The 19,331-nt window shown below is 42.8% G+C and overlaps 2 protein-coding genes across 3 annotated transcripts in view; one reads left to right on the top strand and one right to left on the bottom strand.

Annotated features, from left to right (window-relative positions):
• SYN3 (synapsin III) overlaps nucleotides 1-19,331 on the bottom strand; it is a 172,290-nt gene that overhangs the window by 84,180 nt on the left and 68,779 nt on the right. The gene's annotated exons all lie outside the window — the stretch shown is intronic.
• The window catches only part of TIMP3 (TIMP metallopeptidase inhibitor 3), a 36,143-nt gene continuing 17,121 nt past the window's right edge, over nucleotides 310-19,331 (top strand). Inside the window, exon 1 of the mRNA XM_054387009.1 lies at nucleotides 310-433. Within this exon, the coding sequence (XP_054242984.1) occupies nucleotides 310-433 (124 nt within the window). The remainder of the gene's footprint in view (nucleotides 434-19,331) is intronic.

Raw genomic sequence — 19,331 nt, 5'->3', positions numbered from 1 at the left:
CCGGGGCGTGATCGAGGCTATAACTCCACGTACCGGGCCGCCGCTGTGCAGCGCAGCTTTGCACGGCTCCGCATCGTGCCGCACCCCTCGGCCACCGGGAGCTGCAGACTTGCCGTGCCCTTAGACTCGCACCGTCCCACCGAGCGAGGGCTGTGCTGCTGACGCTAGCGAGAGACTGAGAAGAGCAGTGTGAGGAGGCAGGCAGGTCGCGGAGCGTGGGCTCTTAGGAAGTGAGAATAAAGTGAGGCGAACGAAACAAGCGGCTGCCCTCCTGCTCCGCAGAAGTAAGGAGGCACTTCGGAGGGCAACATGACGGCGTGGCTGAGCTTCCTCGTCGTGTTCCTCTGCAGCTGGAGCCTGCGTGACTTGGTGGTGGAGGCTTGCACTTGTGTCCCCATCCACCCGCAGGACGCTTTCTGCAACTCTGACATCGGTAAGTACCGCGGGCAGGCGGCGCCTTCTCCTCGCCCTTCAGCCGCCGCGGGGTGAAGCTGCCCGTCGGGGTCGGGAGGGCTCCGTGAGGGAAAGATGAGGCTCCTCTCGTGAGCAGGCAGCACCTGCCCCGCTGCAGCGAAGCCTGCGTGTCTGGAAAGTTCTGCGGCACCCAAAGGGGGTGCGGGCAGCAGTTGATTTGTCACCACAAGTAAGCAGTGAAAACAGAGGAAGGGTAGGTTAAAGTGGTGAGGGGTGACTTCACCTTTCAGGATGGGGTATGGCTCTGCATACATCTGGGGTGCTAAGAGGAGAAATGTATGGTGGCAGACCTCTGAAAGGTGGTGGGGAGTGAAGGTGTGCTGTGGTGATGGATCCTGTTGCATGACAGTGGGAGCAGCCTCTCCAAGAAATACTTCAAAGAAATCAGTAATTATAAGAGTGGCCTGCTTCCTACAGCAGGACAAAAACATAATTGGGGTGTGGGCAGACAAAATTTCTTCCACAACTTGGTGACAAATAATAGGAGATAGGATTAGGACTAGTTCTCTCAAGCCAAGAAACCACCTGCAACGGTTGGTGTTGGAAGGGGCAGCTCAGATAGGCTTGTGGTGCTGCACCAGTAACTTCAGGAGGGGCTGGAGAAGCAGGTAGCAAGTGTCTCCATGCTTTTTTGCATGCTAACATTATGATCTCTGCAGCTGTGGGAGGTGTGCAATCATGCATACTTTTTGGAAAGTACATTTTTACTGGATTCTGGTTGATGCCCTCCACTATGGGTTTTGGCATCCCTCAGGGACTTCACTACGCTAACTTTAAATAAGGGACAAAGGGAATACCCATAATCTCTGAGAAGAAGGTATTAGAGACTCTGGTCTTAAGTTCTTTGGTTTGTAGCCAAAGATGGTTAAGCAAATAGGGTTGGTTGATGCTTGCTAACTGTCCTGTGGCAAAGTATATGAAATCAATCAGTGGTGTCCTTTGAGTTAATACAGGACACATGTGCACATAACAGTAAATACAGGCTGTGACTTCAGAAACCATGAGTGGATTGTGTGAGTGAAGTCTCCTTGCACCTCCGTGAATTGTTTTAGTAGCACAGTGTAAAAGGCATTAGGGAACTTTGCAATGCTGGTGTCCACACAGTACTAACTTCAGGCAGAATCTGCAGAGAAATCTTCTGGGCAACTACTATGAAGTCAAATAGAAAATAATTCTTGTGACAGCAGAACACCCATTGCTATGACTCCTGCCAGTGAGTCTTTCAAGTTAGCTAAGTTTATTGGCAAAAAAAACCCCAAAAAACCAAAAAACAAACAAACAAAAAAAACTCTGTCTTGCCTTTAACTCTTCTACAGAAACTGCAGTTATGCCTGGTTATTCATGTCTGGTTTGTATAGTGTATCTGCTCTTGAGTGCCAAAAAAAAAATTCCAACATGTTGAAAGTGCTGAGGAGGTTACAGTTTGCTTCAGTGATGATAGCCTGAAAATTATTTATAAAATAATTTTATACTGGAGAATTCTTCCAGGAAGCATCAGTATTCAAAGTTCTGTGGCCAATCCATACTTTGGATCAATGAACGTGCCACCTAAGTGGCCCTTTCTGTCCCAAGTGAGACTGGGAGCCTATTTGTCCAGAGCTAAAGCTGATGACAGCATGTGGGCTTCATCACCTATATTTTGAGAGGGTGGGCTACTAACATGCTCAGATTAGGTCATGTTATGTTAGGTTAAAGGTAATTTAGAGTTTAATTCAACTTCTTAAAATGATGTTAAGTAAGTTTTTGTTATGAATGCATACTGATATATGTTTGCTAAATGCATAAGTGACTGGGGCTATGGTAACGTATGAAATTTCATATAACAGTGCTTCTAAACTCTAGGGCACAAAGTTTCTCAATTCCTGCTCTGATTGTCCAACTGAGTTTGAAGTCATCTCCTTCATTTCTGCTTTCTGTGTTCAGGACTCTTCATTACATTATGTCCTTGGCTTTGCTCTAGGACATAGTATTTAAAAAAGTTTGTCAGTGGGGCTGTCATGCTTTCAGACATCATGGCAATGCAAAGGAGGAGAAGCAAAAGGGAAGGAGTGTTCTAATAGAAGATTGAAATGCAAGTTTGCTTGAGACCACAGTTCTGTGTGATGGGCAGAAGCAAAAGTTAAATCCTTAGGTTTGCTAGAACTCTCTGGAAAATGTGATGATGTTTCTGCAGGCTGATTTTAGTAAATGCTGTCATGTTCCTTATGTGCTCAAAAAGGCAAAAAAGTACACTGAAGCTTTCTGGCTCTGGAGGAGTTAACCATCTCCATGGAAACCGATGGCCGTGTACTAGTGCAGTGTTTAGACAGGCTAAACTACACGCTGGGTTATAAAACACATTGTGGGGAAGAAAGGGACTTGGCAGCAAGTTTTTATCGCTCTTGAAACTCCTGACAAAATACCAGCTCAAAAGGGAGGAGTCAATGCAGTAAGGGCTGGAGCAAAAAAGCTTAATAGCAAATAGGTCTTAAAACAATAGAAGAAGTTAAATAGCTAGGTGGCAGCCTAGGAGAGGTTTTTCATCTTTAGAAGCACTGGATTCTGAAGATGCAGAAAACTTAGCTTAGAAGTGTAATGAAAACTCTTACTGTTAGTCTTTCATGCCTAGCCAATGAAGTCCTACTCTCAAGTTTATTCTCTTCTCCTTTAATCTGATCTCACTAGACATTTAATTTTTGATCTCCCCGTGGCTCAATTCCGATACAGCCTCCCAACTCTTCAGTCATTAGAAGGTTTTAATCTTTACAGAAACAGATGGTCAAATAAGCCCATTGGGAAGGGCAAGATTTCAATATGTACATCAGTTGAAAGTGGAAGTTGTGGTCTTCTGAAGGAAACTTGGACTCCATACACAACAATTATTTTTTTTCCTTATTAAAAAGAGGAGGTGGGGGAGGGAAGGGAAAGGACTACTGCCAGCCTGTTCACAAGGGGTCTTTTCACTCAGCGTGAGTGTTCCAGCATGATGAATGGAGAAGAAGTGAAGAGGTGTGTCTTATCTGGCCCTCTGAGGTCAATCAATAATAAAATTGCTGTTTTAACTCTTGGCTTTCTTTCTTTAACTGGATCAATAAGTGCCAGAACAGGCAGTACAATAATTAGACAAACAGCAACTGCTATGACTTGCCATCTGAACTTTGCTTCCTCCACTCCTGCCCCCTGCCTATGACCCCTTCCAGATGTGAGTATTTTTCTTTTGTTTGAATTAACAGACCTTTTGAAAGAACAGACACCAGGCATGCTTTGTTCCATTGTGACAAAGCTGTGACATTTCCAGCTGGACATAGCTAACATGAAAAGGGCTTGTTTGTCCTCTTTTTGCAGGAGCAGCAGGAACTTTTGAGCTTGGCTGCTGAATGTTGCATTCTCAGGTTTGGAAAAACACCTCCTTCCTGGCCCATTCTTTGCCTTACCTCCCCTTCAAAAAAAACCCCACACATAAAAAAATAATAAAACCCCCACAAACAAAACAAAAAGCAACAACAACAACCAAAACCCCAAACAAACCAAAAACCAACCAACCAAAACCCCAAACAAACCAAAAACAATCCCAAACCAAACAAAACCCAACCAACCAACCAAACCCAAAAAAGGTTGTGGGAAGAGAGAGAGGCAAACCAGCGATAAAATACTCTGTCCACTCCATACCTATCTTACTTTCATCTTATGCACATACTTCAGAAAAGAGCTGTGGCACTACAAGCTATCTCTTACCCGAGTTCAAAGGACCTCGAAATAACATTCCTTTCTGTAGTTTGTGTTGGGGGAAGAAATATCTGATTCAACAAAGATTCTGGTGGGCAGTGTTCCTCTGTGTTCCAAATAACCCCGCTCTTCCTGAGTGGGAGTTGGCAAGCTTTGGGGAGGTGAGGGTAAACTCTTAGAGTCTCTCAGTGCTAAGGAAGCCTTCATTTCTCCATCCTGCCATATCTGTAGTACTGAGTTCATGACATCTGTAGTGGCTAACCTCCTTTGAACTGAGAATATGGTATGAGAAGAGCAAGAAACAGCAGAGGAGGAGAAAGCTCATGCTTAGAATCATAGAATCAGTCAGGGTTGGAAGGGGCCACAAGGATCATGTAGTTCCAACCCCCCTGCCATGGGCAGGGACACCTCACACTAGATCAGGCTGGCCAGAGCCTCATCCAGCCTGGCCTTAAACACCTCCAGGGATGGGGCCTCAACCACCTCCCTGGACAACCCATTCCAGGCTCTCACCAGTCTCATGGTGAATAACTTCTTCCTCACGTCCAGCCTGAATCTCCCCACTTCCAACTTTATTCCATTCCCCCTAGTCCTATCACTACCTGATAGCCTAAAAAGTCCCTCCCCAGCTTTCTTGTAGGCCCCCTTCATATACTGAAAAGCCACAAGAAGGTCACATTGGAGCCTTCTCCTCTCCAGACTGAACAGCCCAACTCTTTCAGTCTGTCCTCATAGGAGAGGTGCTCCAGCCCTCTGATCATCCTGGTGGCCCTTCTCTGGACACCTTCCAGCATGTCCATATCCCTCTTGTAATAGGGGCTCCAGAACTGGACACAGTACTCCAGGTGGGGTCTCACCAGAGCTGAGTAGAGGAGGAGAATCACCTCCCTGGCCCTGCTGGCCACACTTCTCTTGATGCAGCCCAGGCTCTGGTTGGCTTTCTGGGCTGCAAGTGCACATTGACAGCTCAAGTTGAGCTTCTTGTCCACCAGCACCCCCACGTCCCTCTCCTCAGGGCTGCTTTCCAGCCACTCACTGCCCAGCCTGGATTTGTGCTTGGGATTGCCTTGACCCAGATGCAGAACCCTGCAGTTGGTCTTGTTGAACCTCATGAGGTTGGCTTGTGCCCACCTCTCCAGCCTGTCAAGGTCCCTCTGGATGGCATCGCTTCCCTCCTGGGCTTGTTTGGCCCAATGTCTAAGCATCTAATTGAAAACCTGCTCCTTTTCTTTCACTGTTTTTCTTGAATTGATAATTCTGCCTTCTCACTAATAAGCTAGAATAGATACACAGAACAACTGGAGCATAGGTGAAATTTTGAACATGTATCCCATGCCTTGAGGTCTGTAGTGAGGTCACACGTGCTGTCTTATCCTTTAAGGCAGACAAGAAAGGTCTGCCAAAATAATTTAAAAGTTAAAATAAGCAGCTCTAACTAATTATTATACCAGTCTTTCGAGTGGAATGTAAACCAAACTTTTGGGTTGCATGTCATGATAATGGTTGCAAAGGTGTTGTATCCACTTTGGAATCAGGCTTTTGGAGAGGAAGTAATGATGTGGTTTCATGTTTAGACTGAACTTCCCTTTGAGGCATTTTAGAAGCAGGAAATCTGAGAAGCATTGAATTCCATTATACATGGGAAGAAATTGAGGAGATTTGTTTAGCCTCTATGGAATTCCAGTGTTGATGGTAAAAACTGTGGTAAAAAAGGGTGTTCTGTGTGCCTGCTCATGTCTTCTGACAGAAAGATGGCCATTCTAAACTGAGTTGCCATATGTAATAGAAGCAAAAAATACAAGTTGGTTATTTGTTGGTTATTTTTAATTAAAATTCATAGCAGAGTAGAGAGTTCCCCGGTGTGGGATCTGGAGTTTGTCACTTTTCCAAAAGCATGTATTAAAAAAAAAATGTGGTGGAAATTGCTGTTTGGACAATGTAGTGCAGAATGTTATATAAGGCTCCTTTGGTATCTTTTTCCTATTGCATATGCTACTCCAGATCTCCTGCAGGAAGTAACTCCAGCAAGACCTCTGAGCCAGAGGAGAGCCAGATGTTTTAACCTTGAGCCTTAGAGCTCTTTGCTTTATGGTGAAATTTCTTGTATTCTTATTTTCACTGTTTTCCCACCTGTTTTGAGAACTCTCCACCTGTCAACTGCTTCTCTAGTGTTTCTGGGAAGAAGTGGGCTGGTGGGAACATAGTTATCTACAGCCATATGCAGTACTAGCATTTTGTAACTTAGCAAAAGTTTTCATCTGGGGTTGGGAAGGGCCTGTTTTGTTCGTGCCTGTTTTTCAGGATGAGCAGATTTGATTGTTTCACTGTAAGAGAGGTGGCACGAGGTGACGTATTCATTCTCAGCTTCAGTGGAGTTCACATTCTCCAAGACACTAAACAGAGTTAGTCCTGCTCTTTCAGAGTCTCTTAGCTATGGCAACTGGATTGGAATCTGATGAAATGGATCTCTGTACTCATGCATAATCCCACTGATGGTCATGGTGGGTGGGCCCAAGAATCTTTAGTAGGAGCACTCATTGAGTCACCTTGGCCGTAACTTAATTTTGAAGTAATGAAAACTTAGTTTTTCCATGTAACAGTATTTCTTATTCTTCACTGCTCCAAGGCCATGTGGTACTCTTATGTAGCATAGCCAAGGGTACATCACTGAAGAAAGGAGCCTGTTTGGTCTGGATAGGAAGTCTTGTCATCAAATGAAACTCCCACTGGATGCTCTCTGGAAGTTCATAAGAGCCAGTAAACCTGAGAGGACAGCTTGGTTTGAGGTAGCAGGCAAGGGCAGGCTCACTTTTATTGTCAGCTCTGAACCAGACTAATCTGAGGGACTAATTTCAGTCATAATATCTACAGTGTGTGTGATTGAGTTTCCTTTCAATTATGAGATTGGTTTTGTTTGTTTTTTAAATTATTGTTCAAGACAAAGAGACACTTGCTCTGATGCACTGCTTGTTGCTGTGTGTAGACTCTGAGGACATGGTGCTGTCTTTTACATGGTGCTGTAAACTGGAAGCAACTTAAATTATACTAGTGAAATGATAGTAATGTGAGAGATAAGAAAGGAAAATTGGGCCTTCAAGCAAATGAAGAGTTCATTAAAGGCCTACTCTAGCTCATCCAAACCTCTGAAGAACTTCCACCTGCCATTTGGAAGTGTACTTATTTGACTTTATTGGACTGTTAACTGCTCTTTAACTACACCTTAGGTAGCCTTCTCTGAGACAAATTCGATCAGAGCAGCTGTCTCATTTGGAACTGTTGTAAGATTGTCTTGACTTTTCCTCAGCTTTGTAGCAGTTGTTGCAAATAGGGCTGAAGGTCTAAGTACTTGAAGCACAGAGGAGGAAGGCATACTGCAAGGGCTTTATTAAAAATAATCCTAGAGTTCTTTCTCTAGAGCAGCTGATTGAAAGAGCACACCAAAATTCCTAGTGCTCTACTTGCCGCTGATTTTGCTACCAACATTGTTTGCCCATAATGGGCTAGGTCATTACTTAAAACAAGGTTTAAACTGGATTTGCTTTGGAATACTTGAGAAAACATGGCTAACCACTGATTTTCAAATTTCTACTATTTGAAAGTATTAGGCTGGTGCTGGACCTCGGGTAAATGACGCCAAGGTGGGCTAAATGGATTTACACCCTCTAATACAAGATCTAAAATCTGACCTGGCTATCAGTGTGGAAGGGAAATATCTTGTGTAAAGCAGGTGCAATGCCACTAGTCTCAGCAGTATTTCACCATCTTGTATCAGAGTTGGATTTGACTTGATGACTTCAGGTTTTTAAGGTGAATGTTCTGAACACTAGAGAACTTAAAACTGTAATTAAAAAATGCCTTAACCCTCTATTGTAATGTGAAGCAGTTCGCTTGAGTGACCAGAGTAAAGTTTTAGTGCATTAACTGACAGTGTCTAATAACATAAAAATGCAAGCAGTTTTACACAACCCTGATTATTTATTCGGAATTGCTGCCAGCTAGAAAAAATTCTGGGAGTCTTTTGGAAAGAAGATAGAAGTCTCTTGAGTTGTGAGCTGGTAAAATAAATGTTGACGATGAATAGTCCAGATTCCTGCTAGTGTTTATATTAGACCGTTCCAAAGAGCAATTTCAGCCCTTGGAAACAGTATACAGACAATAAAACTCAAGTTAAATAGCAAAGAGGCACATATGCAAAAAGTAACATCAAACCTCATCAAGTATCAGCTGTGGTTTGCTTGAGATGTAAAAATCTCATTTTTATTTTAGGAAGAAAGGAGATGATCTGAGGTGTCCCTCCTGGGACTGAAATGCATCAGAAACAAGTGCTTGGGGAGAATGTTGAGCAGGTCATTGTCAGCTCCAGGATAAGGTCTTGGGTTGGGCTAGTTTGCAACTAGTGGTCTGCATCGGTGGGCTCGGCTCTGAAAGATTTTGTCTTTGTTCCAGGTCGGGGAAGAGGATGATCACAGTAATAGGCTCAATGGGAGAAGATATTTAAGAGCTGTAGGAGTGGCAAAGGCCCTTCAAAGATTAGTCTTGCAGTACAGGGGGTAGAGGGTTACTAGAGAAAGGAGAAATCTGTGTGGAATCATTGATTTTTAAAAACTAGATACAGGTTGTCCAAGCTAACAGAAATTGTTAACTGACATATGATAGGCCACTCCATCTGCAACTGTGTGAGGTATGCCCAAGGTGGATCTAATCCTGCCAGAAGAATGAATGGGTACTGTGGCTGTAAGGAACATGTAAGCAGGAGAACCCACATAAAACAATCTGATGCTCTACTGATTGGTGTCTAACAGCCTGTAGCGTATTAATTGCTGACTGATAATCATGGCTTAGGCTTTGAAAAAGCCTGGCTGGGTGGACTGGCTATGGACTGAGCACATGCACTTTACTCTGGACCCTCTGTGATTCTAGCAGAGCTGTTGCCTTCCTCCATTCAGATGAATGCAACTTTCCTTCAAGTGGCCCTTCAGGAAGTGCAGGTTGCATGGGTGTGCATGTGGAGGGCTTGGGCTCCTTTTATTTTCGCCAGGTGAGTTACAAGGAAAGTACAACTTAGCTGGAAAACGATGCAGGTTGTGTAGCAGGAGAAACAAATTAAATTAAACCAGGTGTAACATGCTGTCTTAAGGTACTTTTGATACATATGATGTAGCAACCTGGCCTACTGCAGTCAGGAGATAAAAGGAGAGCATGCAAATGCCAGAGCCATCATTGTTCAACACATTATTGATTCTGGACAAAAATACACACTCATAAAAAACCCACAATCTTCTTTTACCCATCTGTTGTTAACGTTTCAGAATGTTGTAACCCTGCTGGTTCTTAAGTGCTAGGAACTATTTTATTGGGGAGGTAAAGAAAGGTATATGAAAGGGCCCAAAGATAAAAAAAAAAAAAGACCCTGTAGGGGTCCCTGAAGGGAAAATAATTTTCCCTTCTTAATTCCTTGACTTTGACATGAAAAGGCCCAGGTTTCTGTTGGCCTGTGTGATCACCACTGCTCCAGCAAAGCAGATAGAAACTGCATCAAATTTGCACATTGCTTTACACAGATAGTAACAGCTGCACCAGGTGCAACAACATGAAGGCAACATTTTATTACTTCTTGCTCCCTGGTGGTTCATTAAAAAAAAATAAATCTCACAACAGCACACAGGAAACAGGAGTACTTTTCCACGGGGCCATGTTCAAAATGACCCAAGCTCCTGCTGGCCTAGACTGAAGGACATGAATTTTAACTCCCTCATGCTGCACTGTAATTACTGTATGGGGACTTCAACATCTGTTTCCTTTTCTCCGTGTTTCCCTCAGTATTGGGTGTTACTGCAGTGCAGCCCACAGGGAGGCCTGCTGGCATTATGTTAGTCTGTTAATTTTCTATAGAAGAGCACTGAAGCATTTCTTCAGACAACAAATTCAATCTCTCATACTCAGTGAATATATGAACAAGCAAAGATCTTGCTCCTCTGACATTTAATCAGCCTTCTCAAATTTCTTGGGTCAGCTGTAAATAGTGAGCAGGTTTTGTTGTTGGTCTCCAAACAGTTAAAATATAAGAGGGGAAAAAAGTATTTGCTTATACCAAGACAGGAAATCCACAGAATTAAAAACTTCCACTTGACTTTGAAAGACAGGAAATAGCCGGCATTGGAAATGCAGGAGGTAAAGGAGGAGACAGCCAGAGGATATCTGTAGAAAACCAGTTATTCCCCAGGCACTTCTCCTTCAGCTGCACCTTCTTTCAGGGGAAGGAGTTCCAGGTTGCCTCCAGTGTTGTAAGCCCTTCATACACTTTCCAAACACCCACCCCAGTTTCCTACTTCCTGCCCCTTTTGACACTGCTGTAAATATCCTGCCTGCCTTTCATAGGTCTAGAGAAATGCACATTTCAGATTAAAGGGGACTGAGGTGACAGTGTGAAAAAGCCTTTCGATCAGCTCTTGTGAAGTACACAATTGCTAGGTCCTCTGCTTTAACTTTTGAAGTGTGAGGTTGCTGGGTCTCCTGCTTTAAATTTCCCTGGCAAAAGGAAGGGAGTCCTTTAAGAGTGAAACAGTCTCCTTGTTTAGCATACTCATCTCTGGTCTAGAATACATGGGCCTGTTTCTGAGTAAATGATTTCCTCCAATAAATAATATACTATACATGGCACAGAGCAAAAAGTTGAAAAATTTCTGGTATTTGGGAGAAGGGAGGGTGGGGAAAAGAGGTTTAAGAAGGAACAGGAGATGCTATTTGAAGGACCACACTGCATGGAAAAGTACAGCACTTGCAATAATGAGTGTCTTAAATGCAAAGAAGTGAAGAGAATCAGTCCAAGAAGAAATAAAATGAAGTGACCCTTGGGGCACTTAAGGAGCCATCGTGTACAGTACTTCAATAGCCACAAAATACAGGGCTCTCCCTTAGCATCCTACAAGGCAAAAATGACAAACCCAGAGAAGTGTGGGAAGAAAAGAGCAGCAGTTCCTGCACAAGAGCCTCAGTATTGCACAGGATTCTGCTGAGGGTAAGGGCAGGATGATTTCTAAAGCCCTTTGTTTTCACTTCTAAATATGAAGAGCAGCACCTGTCCCTTTTTTGTCTGTTTGTTTGGTATTTTGTTGTTTTGTTTGTTTTTACCAAGGAGGTAGGGGATTAAGGATTTAGTTGGTTATTTCCTTAGAGGATCAAGATGAAAAGGAGACTTCAATGTCTGTTTCCATCTTTTCTAAAGACAGTATATTTTCAAGAGAATTAAGCAGCTGTCCTGCTTTTTCCGCCACTGTGTAACAGTTTGCAGCTTCACAGAGAAGTACAGAAATAGAGGATTCTACAATATCCTAGGTGTCACTTCAAGAGACCCCAAATCATCATAGGAAGGTTTTAATGAAATAGTATCCGTTCAGAGAAGATCAACTAGACCTGGTGGCAAATAGCCAATGACCCTTACCAGTATGTTGCCTTTAACACCTTTACTTTGGAACAAGCACCCTGCAACAGAACCTGTGATAGTGAGTTCTGTGCATCATCCAGCTAGGCTGGAGTACTGGTGCTAATAAAATATACCTCCCAGAAGCCTGATGTAGAATAGTCTTACTTTCCCATAGCCCCCTTCTGTGGTTGTCATCCTAATTCCTCGTAGTTAGAGATTGATTCAGACTCTGCAGTGTAAAGCTCTTTCCAAAACTCCTTAAAGGCATTTGTTATTTCAACTCTGGAGTCTATTTTTGTTATCAGTATGAATGTCTCATCTACCTCCCACATGCATTCTAAACTGCAGCTATCTTTTGAGTTTCCCAGTGTATTCTCGTTTGCTCTTTTTCTGTTTGGCTAGGAGGCCAACAGGATGGGAATCATGTATTTACTTACAGTTTGTTCTGAGAGGTCTCCTGACACCAAATAATTATGGGACTATAAAGCTAGGACTAATAAATCCTTGTGCTGCCGAGGAATCCTTGTGTTGTGTGATTTAGCAGGAGCTTGCTGGAGTAGCACAACAGGCTTAATCCCAAGGAGACTTGTAATTTCCAACAGACTGACACTTTTAAAAGAGCAGCAAGCCAAGTGGGAAGCAGGTCCTTACTGGCCTTTATTCCAGTGCCATATTTAAACTGGTTGAAGAAGTAGTGGAGATTGAATGAGGTAGACAGCACCTGTGTATTTGGCTGGACGGGAAACAAAGCTTTCACTAGTACCGGAAAGTTTTCAAGCCAATAGGTTCCTTCCTGTCAGTGCAAGATCTCATGTTTGTTTCTGAACATCCTTCTCTCATACCAATTTCCTCCAGTACTAATGGATGTTGGAAGAGGTAGCATAAAGGAAAGCACTGGGTCTTTCTTTCCCTCCTGTCTCAGAGACTGTTTTCCTGTTTGTCTTTTATGCAGTATGGAAGCTTGGGCCATTGATGTAAACTCTGACGTTCAGAGTCCCCTCTCCTGAATTTGACAACATTGCCTACACGCATCCTGAGTAGTCTGCCTTTCTGACAGAAGGACAGGAGAGGGAGCAGAACAGGATCCTAGGGTGATGTTGTCTTAGCACACCTTTTTCTGCTGGTTCTGTATTTGTTATCACACTTTTTTCTGCTGGCTCTGTATTTGTTCATCAAGCCATCATCAGGTCAGCACATGGCAGGGTTCCTTCCAGCATATATTCCCCGATGCATGTGTGTGGACCAAGAGGGCAAAATCAACTTAAGTTGTTACGAAATACTATCTGTGGTGTTGCATCACTAGGTTACACTGTTGAAAATACAGAAAAGGCATGTTTTGTTAAAAAAACCCTAATAACCCAGAGCCCTGAGGGGAGGGAAGAATTCAGATGAGTTTACTGAGAGGAACTGCTCTGACTTCTTTCTCTGATAAAATCCATCAGAGCTCACAGTACCTCTCTTAACTTGGACAATTAGAACCAATATATTTTGAATTTTTGAGTATATCTTTTTATTCTGTTTTTTCCTCTTGAGAACATACCTGCTAAGGTTGCTGCAATGGTGGTGGCATCATAAAAATACTGAAAATCAGCACCAACAGGGCTATAATGGTTAAAATAAAATATTAAAAAAAACCCAAAAAACAAACAACTTGTTTCTGTATCCCCAGAGCAATTTTGCTTGGCAAAGACCAAACACTGAATGGAACTATACACTCATGAGCTAGCCACACGTTTGCCTGCCAATTTAATAGCAAGAGTGAGCAAGATCGGTGTTCCTTTCACACAGGAAAAAGAGCAACATTTTGGTGAGATTTCAGTGTAATAATGGTGGTTTCAGTCCTGTTTTGGTTTTAGAGTGTGTTGGATGCAAAGCTGCAGCTGACAGGATCAGGCAGTACCAGTGCTGTCTGCAAAAGCAGTGATGTTTCAACTATTTAAGGTTGTATTTCTTCCCTGCCCTGTTTGGAAGGTGGCAGGGGAATCCTTACTTGTCTTGATGCATTTTCACTCTAGTCCCTTACCAGAAAATGTGACTGCAAGCTGTGGCAATAAGAATGTAATCTGTGGCTGTTTTGCATAGTTGGATGAGTCGCTGTTGTTTTTGTTTTTAAGCCAACTTGTGACTCTGAGGCTAGTGTTGCTCCAAACCTTATTAAGAGCAGTCCTTGTCACTTTAGAGGTTTAATCTTTTCATTATTATTCATACATGCACGTTATTGGATTTACTAAAACAAAGTTGTGCTTTCTCAGCTTCCTTGGTTGCAGAAGGAAGCAGTGGAAAGCAATGGTGTGTACCAGCAGCCTGCTTTTGTTAGCTGGGCTCTGCTTGTCCCACAGGATATTAGAAACGGACGTGAAATTGTACATTGGTAAGCCACACCTCTGAGTTTTCTCAGGGGAAAGAAGCCATGTAACTATTCTTAGTTGGTATATTAAGTGTGAAATTAAGCAGTTCCAAGGGGATGAACAACTGCTATTCAGAAGGAGTGCCTTTGTCCTGTCTCCTCAGAGTTACAACAGTTCAGTGTTCTTGACTCAAAGTGTTTCCCTTGGGGTAGTGGAAAACCAGAGCCGAGCAAGGCTACTAAAAATCCAGGCTTAGACGTGTGCCTCGTGTGCGAGTGTGTACATCTTGCGGTTCAGTGATGACCCTAATGACTTCTTGAACTTTTAATGACAATGCAGCTGTCTGTTCATGGTGCTAATTAACCCAAAAGCTGATCCCTCCCTCCCCCTCGTTATCCATTCTGTGGATGAGATGTGAAAACAAGAAGACGACTTTTCCCGTGCCCTCAGGACTGCCTGAGCCTGGCAGCAGTGACCCTGCTTGAGTAGAACTGAAAGAGCTGCTGCGCAGTGGCTCATGCTCCTTTTTAAAGGGTTGTTAAAATTCCACCTTCTCCCCTTCCCTCCAGTTCTCTTACAGTTTGGAGCAAAGGCACTTAGGGGAAAACAGCTGCAGGAATAACTTTCTTTTGGAAAGGCAGAGACAGCTGTTCAGTTCATAAGTCAAGGGATTCCACCACTACTTAATCTGGGCCTGATCCTGCTCCGGTTAAAATTAGTGGAGAGATTCCCACTGGGTTCAACAGACAGTTGAAGGAAGCTGCTTCAGGAAGCAGCCTGCAATCAAACAATACTGCTTCAAAATGTTGGAAATGGCCAGAAAGGAAAAAGAGAGTAGGAAGGCATTTGTCACAGAGTTGACTTGCTGACTTGCCTGGAGTCTCAAAGTACAAGCACTCAGCAGGCCAGTGTTTTGCTTGAGGAACAGGTTAAATGTGTGGTATCCTAGGCTGCTTTTAAAGATCTAGTATGTCTATGATCATTTACAGTCTGCAGTGGTGACAGCCTTTTATTGGCATAGTGAATTAAAGGACTTATCTCTGATGTTGAATGCTTATTTTAATTTAGATACTGTTTGAAATCATAGGGGATAATGGCTCACTTTTTGAAATGGTGCCAATTCTCAGCACCTGCAGCTCTCATTGGTCTGAATTTACTTGCTTCTGAACATGAAGGGGAATAAAAATAATTTATTCTTGCTTCTGTAATTAGAGCTTGTTGTTGTCACCTCTGATTTATAGAGGGATCCAGAAACATTCTGGATAAGGTCAGAATTTCTGTTCCATGGAAGAGTTTTCAAATAGTGAAAATTTATTCAATCTGAAATGTGAGATAAAATGAAAGTGTCAGTCTTGAGGCATGTAGTTTCCAGGAAAAAAAAAATAGTGATTCTGATGCATCTAAATCTAATGTTTTGAAGGATTAATTAAAAATGTCCTTTTTCAACAAATATACCAACATTCAGAGTTCAAGTGCAGTTGGAGAGAAATGCTGATTCTGGATGATAATTAGCTTCAGCATTCCTGAGTGAAAAAATAAAAACCAATTTTGCCAAATTTGATGCTTTCCTTAAGAAATTCGTGACTTAAGTAAAGCCTCTTTTGCTGACAAGAAGAAGGATTTCTAGAAACATTTCTACCAGTCCTATCCCTGATGGTTAGCCTTCCAACAGTAAGTTCTGAAAGGGCTGATTTTGATCAGGTTACACACTACCTCTCATGTTGGGAGAGGTTCCAGTTCATTAGTTCTCTGGAGTTTACAGTTAACTTTTTCTGAATGCTGAGATATCCCTTTAAAACACAAATCTATATACCCTTCCTTTGCTCCAGTCCTTCACAAGAGGCAGTTCTTGCGTTTTCTGCATTAATAAACAAACAACTTTGTGGTCATGCTGCTAGCAGTGGACTGAGACGAGGTATTTCCCCTTGTGTTTCTGTTAGTTCCTTCCCTGTCAATGTTTAAACATGCTTACACCTGTGTTCCAGGTGTGAGCTGAACTGGAGCCTTAAAAAGATGGCTCCTGAGCAGGGGGTGGTTCATTGCTTTGCCAAAATAGTCTGTTACAGCAATATCTCAGGACACCTAGACAGGCAGGAAGCAGTCAGGCTTGGTGTATGCCCTGGAAATGATCATCCTTGTCTGTAAACATTCAGCAGCGCAGTGTCCAGAGAGCTGTTGCCTCCTAAGCAGTGAATGGGCCTTAGAGCATTCAGAAATAGCAATCACTGTGCCAGGAGGCTGTGAAATTGCAATCCAGCCGTAACTTGTGAACTTCTGCATGGTTTGGTGTTTTATCTTTTTCTTTTTTTGTTTTGTTTGTATTCTTTTTGTCTAAAAAGTTACAAGGACCTCTAAGAAGTGATACTAGAAAGCATGCTTACTGTCTCCAAATTAGAATTTTCTGAAAGTTTTTGGTAGTAATACTTTACAAAGCTCTCAAGCTCCAGTGGCACAGCCGAGCTGACTGGTAGGTTCACTTGGAGTGAATCTCCTGAAGATTTATATGGTCAGACTCGAGTACTTCCACACACAACTCACTAATGTATGTGTTAGTCTTGGATTTGTGTAAATGTCTGTTGTACAAAAGAAAGTCAACAATTGGTGGCAGGCAGGCACTGTTAACTAGTGTATTCCCAGTGGTTACAGAAGGCTAGCTAAGAGTCCTATCCAATTAATACTTCATTGGGAGCACCTGGATGCAGATGAACATCCAAGTAATGACACACAAATTCTGGAAATCTCTTCTGATTATGGCCTATGGCTGCTCGTGAACATGAGATTCTGATGAAAAGTTTGATGAAGGAAGTTTATGTAATAGAATGGTAACAAGATGGTGATATTTTTTCTCTTTCCACTGAAGTTTTTATGAAACAACTTTGCCTAGTCTGTCAGTAGGACAGTCAGGATCTGAGAATTTTTTTGAAGAACAATGGTAACTGGCTGGTGGCTGCCTACCCTTTCTGCTGTCAGTGCTCTGTGTCATTGCAAAGGGAAGATCCTGTGTCTTCAGAGCCAGAGGATGTACAGTGTGCAGTATTTGTGTTACTCATGTAAAGAATCATCACTGATAGATGTTCTTAGACTCCCAGGTCCTCTCATGTCCTGTTTTTGGCTGGGATAGCATTAGTTATCTTAGTATTTGGTATAGTGCTGTGGATTTAGAATGAGAATGTTGATAACACACAGCTGTTGTTCACACTCGATGAGGGGCTTTTCAGCTTTGGGTACCACTCCATCAGTGAGTAGATTGAGGGCTGCTGGAACTGGGAGAAGACACAGCAAGGACAGCTAATCCAAACTGTCCAAAGGGATATTCCATACCATACAACATCATGCTTAGTATATGAACTACGTTGAAAGCTGGCTTGGGAGCTGTTACTCAGGAACTGGCTCTGCATTTGTTGGTGGGTGGTAAGCAATTGAGTTGTTTATATTTAATGATTACTATCATTATTATTTTCTCTTCTTTTTCCATCCTATTAAACTGTATTTGTCTCAATTCATGGATTTTTTTTTTCCCCCCAATTCTCTCTGCATCCCACTGGAGGTGGTGGTGAGTGAGTGAGCAGCTGTGTGGTGTTTAGCTGCCTCCCAGATTAAACTATGACATCTCATTGCCTATTTCATGAGGTGTCTCATATCATACTCTTCACACTTTTTACCTTACTCCCACAACAAGTCTTTCTAGTCTTAGATATCCCTTTGAAGGTCCAAAATGAAGGATGATGTTTTGGAACACAGTAATTACAGGGCACTACATGGCAACCTGGAAAGTTCTGGATTGATGGGCGAATAGGTCAGTGTGAAGTTTGTCCTCAGAGTGTCCTGACCTTGACCTGTAGTTTGACTGGTAACTGTGGTACATGAAGCTGATGCAAGACTCGTGGAGGGTTTCTATTTGCTTTAATGAGCAGTGAATCAGAATCTGAGCGCTACACACTTTATATGGTGCTCAGAGTAAATTCCTGTAGCTAACCTCAGTGTTAATGACAGTGGTTACATAGTAGACATCAATAAAATGGGCAATTAGTAAATTCCTTGTGTGTGATGGTAAACCAGAACTGTGCCATGCAGATGTCCACTGTATGTGAACAGTCTGCAGAGGTTGTCAGCTTCTGAATAATTTGTAATAGTTCAGGAATGATGGGCAAAGGTACTGGCTTCTCACAGGAGAAACTGTTGAATGCAGGTTTAATTCCAGGGTCTGGCAGGCCTAATACTAGGTTCTGTCAGGTCCAGTGTAGACAGAAACAGCAGAACAGCACATAATAGGCCTGACCTAGTTATGTATGTATACCTCTTTGGTGTGGGCAGCTGCTTAGCCTATCAGTTGAATGCAAGTTTTCTAATGCAGGAAGGAATTTGCAGGCCCACCCAGTACCCGTGAAATCTATACATGTTCCCAAACAGTTCTTCCTCTCTAGCTCCTACGTGCAAATTTGAGTGTAAACCATATGATCAGTGGAGTGCAGCTTCCTTGCAGAATGCTGGCACTTGTCCCAGCTGGGTGAGGTGCTGAAGCAAGGAGAGTCCTCTGAAATAAGATGCTGAAGCAGGGAGTGTCCAGGCCTGTGGCTTTTGATACTCCCTGTTTTGAAAGGTTTACATGGGCTGTCAGAGCTGCCCTATTTCTAATGTACAGAAGGAAATTGCTTTCAGATGTTGTCCTTTAGCAGGACCCTCCTTCCTCCTCCTGTTAGACCAGGATGTGAGCTGTTGGTGTGTTCATGAATTGCATGGGGTGTTAAGACTAATAAACAGGCAGATCTGGCCGAAGAATTTTCTGTTGCCTCTTTGAAAAACACAGTGATGAATTTATTATGCTTGTTAACTCTGAATATCCCACAGGGAAAATTTAGCACTAAGGAGCAAAGACATGCCAGTTCTGTGTATCTGGCTTTGCAGATATCTCACTGTTCTGTGAAGTGTGATGTAGCATTTACCATGTTCAAGCCCTGGACTTTTGCTGTATATATATTTGAGTGCTGGATCAGAGCATCTTTCCCTCCTTCCTCTTTCCTTCCTTCCTTCCTCTTTGTAATGTATGTGAGCATTGTCTTGGCTGCTTGGTGAAGATATCTGGTTCTCAGAATAAAATCACTATCAAGCTGCAACACCACAGTTTGCAGTGGGAATGACCATATCCCAGTAGAGCAACTTATCTACAGCTTTGCAGGCTAAAGGCTTTTCTTAGCAAAATTGAAATTTGGGAAATTTGCAGTCAGAAAGAAAAATAATCAGACAAAAGGGTGTGTCTACACCGCCTCTTCAGCCTCAAATCTCTTCATTGTGTACCCATTTTGATGTTGCTTTTACACATGCAGCATTTGAACAGACATCACATATGAGGACTGTATATTACTCTTGCTCAGGATCAACAG

The sequence above is a fragment of the Indicator indicator genome, chromosome 14, assembly GCF_027791375.1.
Source record: "Indicator indicator isolate 239-I01 chromosome 14, UM_Iind_1.1, whole genome shotgun sequence".
Lineage (NCBI taxonomy): Eukaryota > Metazoa > Chordata > Aves > Piciformes > Indicatoridae > Indicator > Indicator indicator.
The sequence above is the reverse complement of the archived record's forward strand: the minus strand, read 5'-3'. Positions and strand labels throughout refer to the sequence as shown.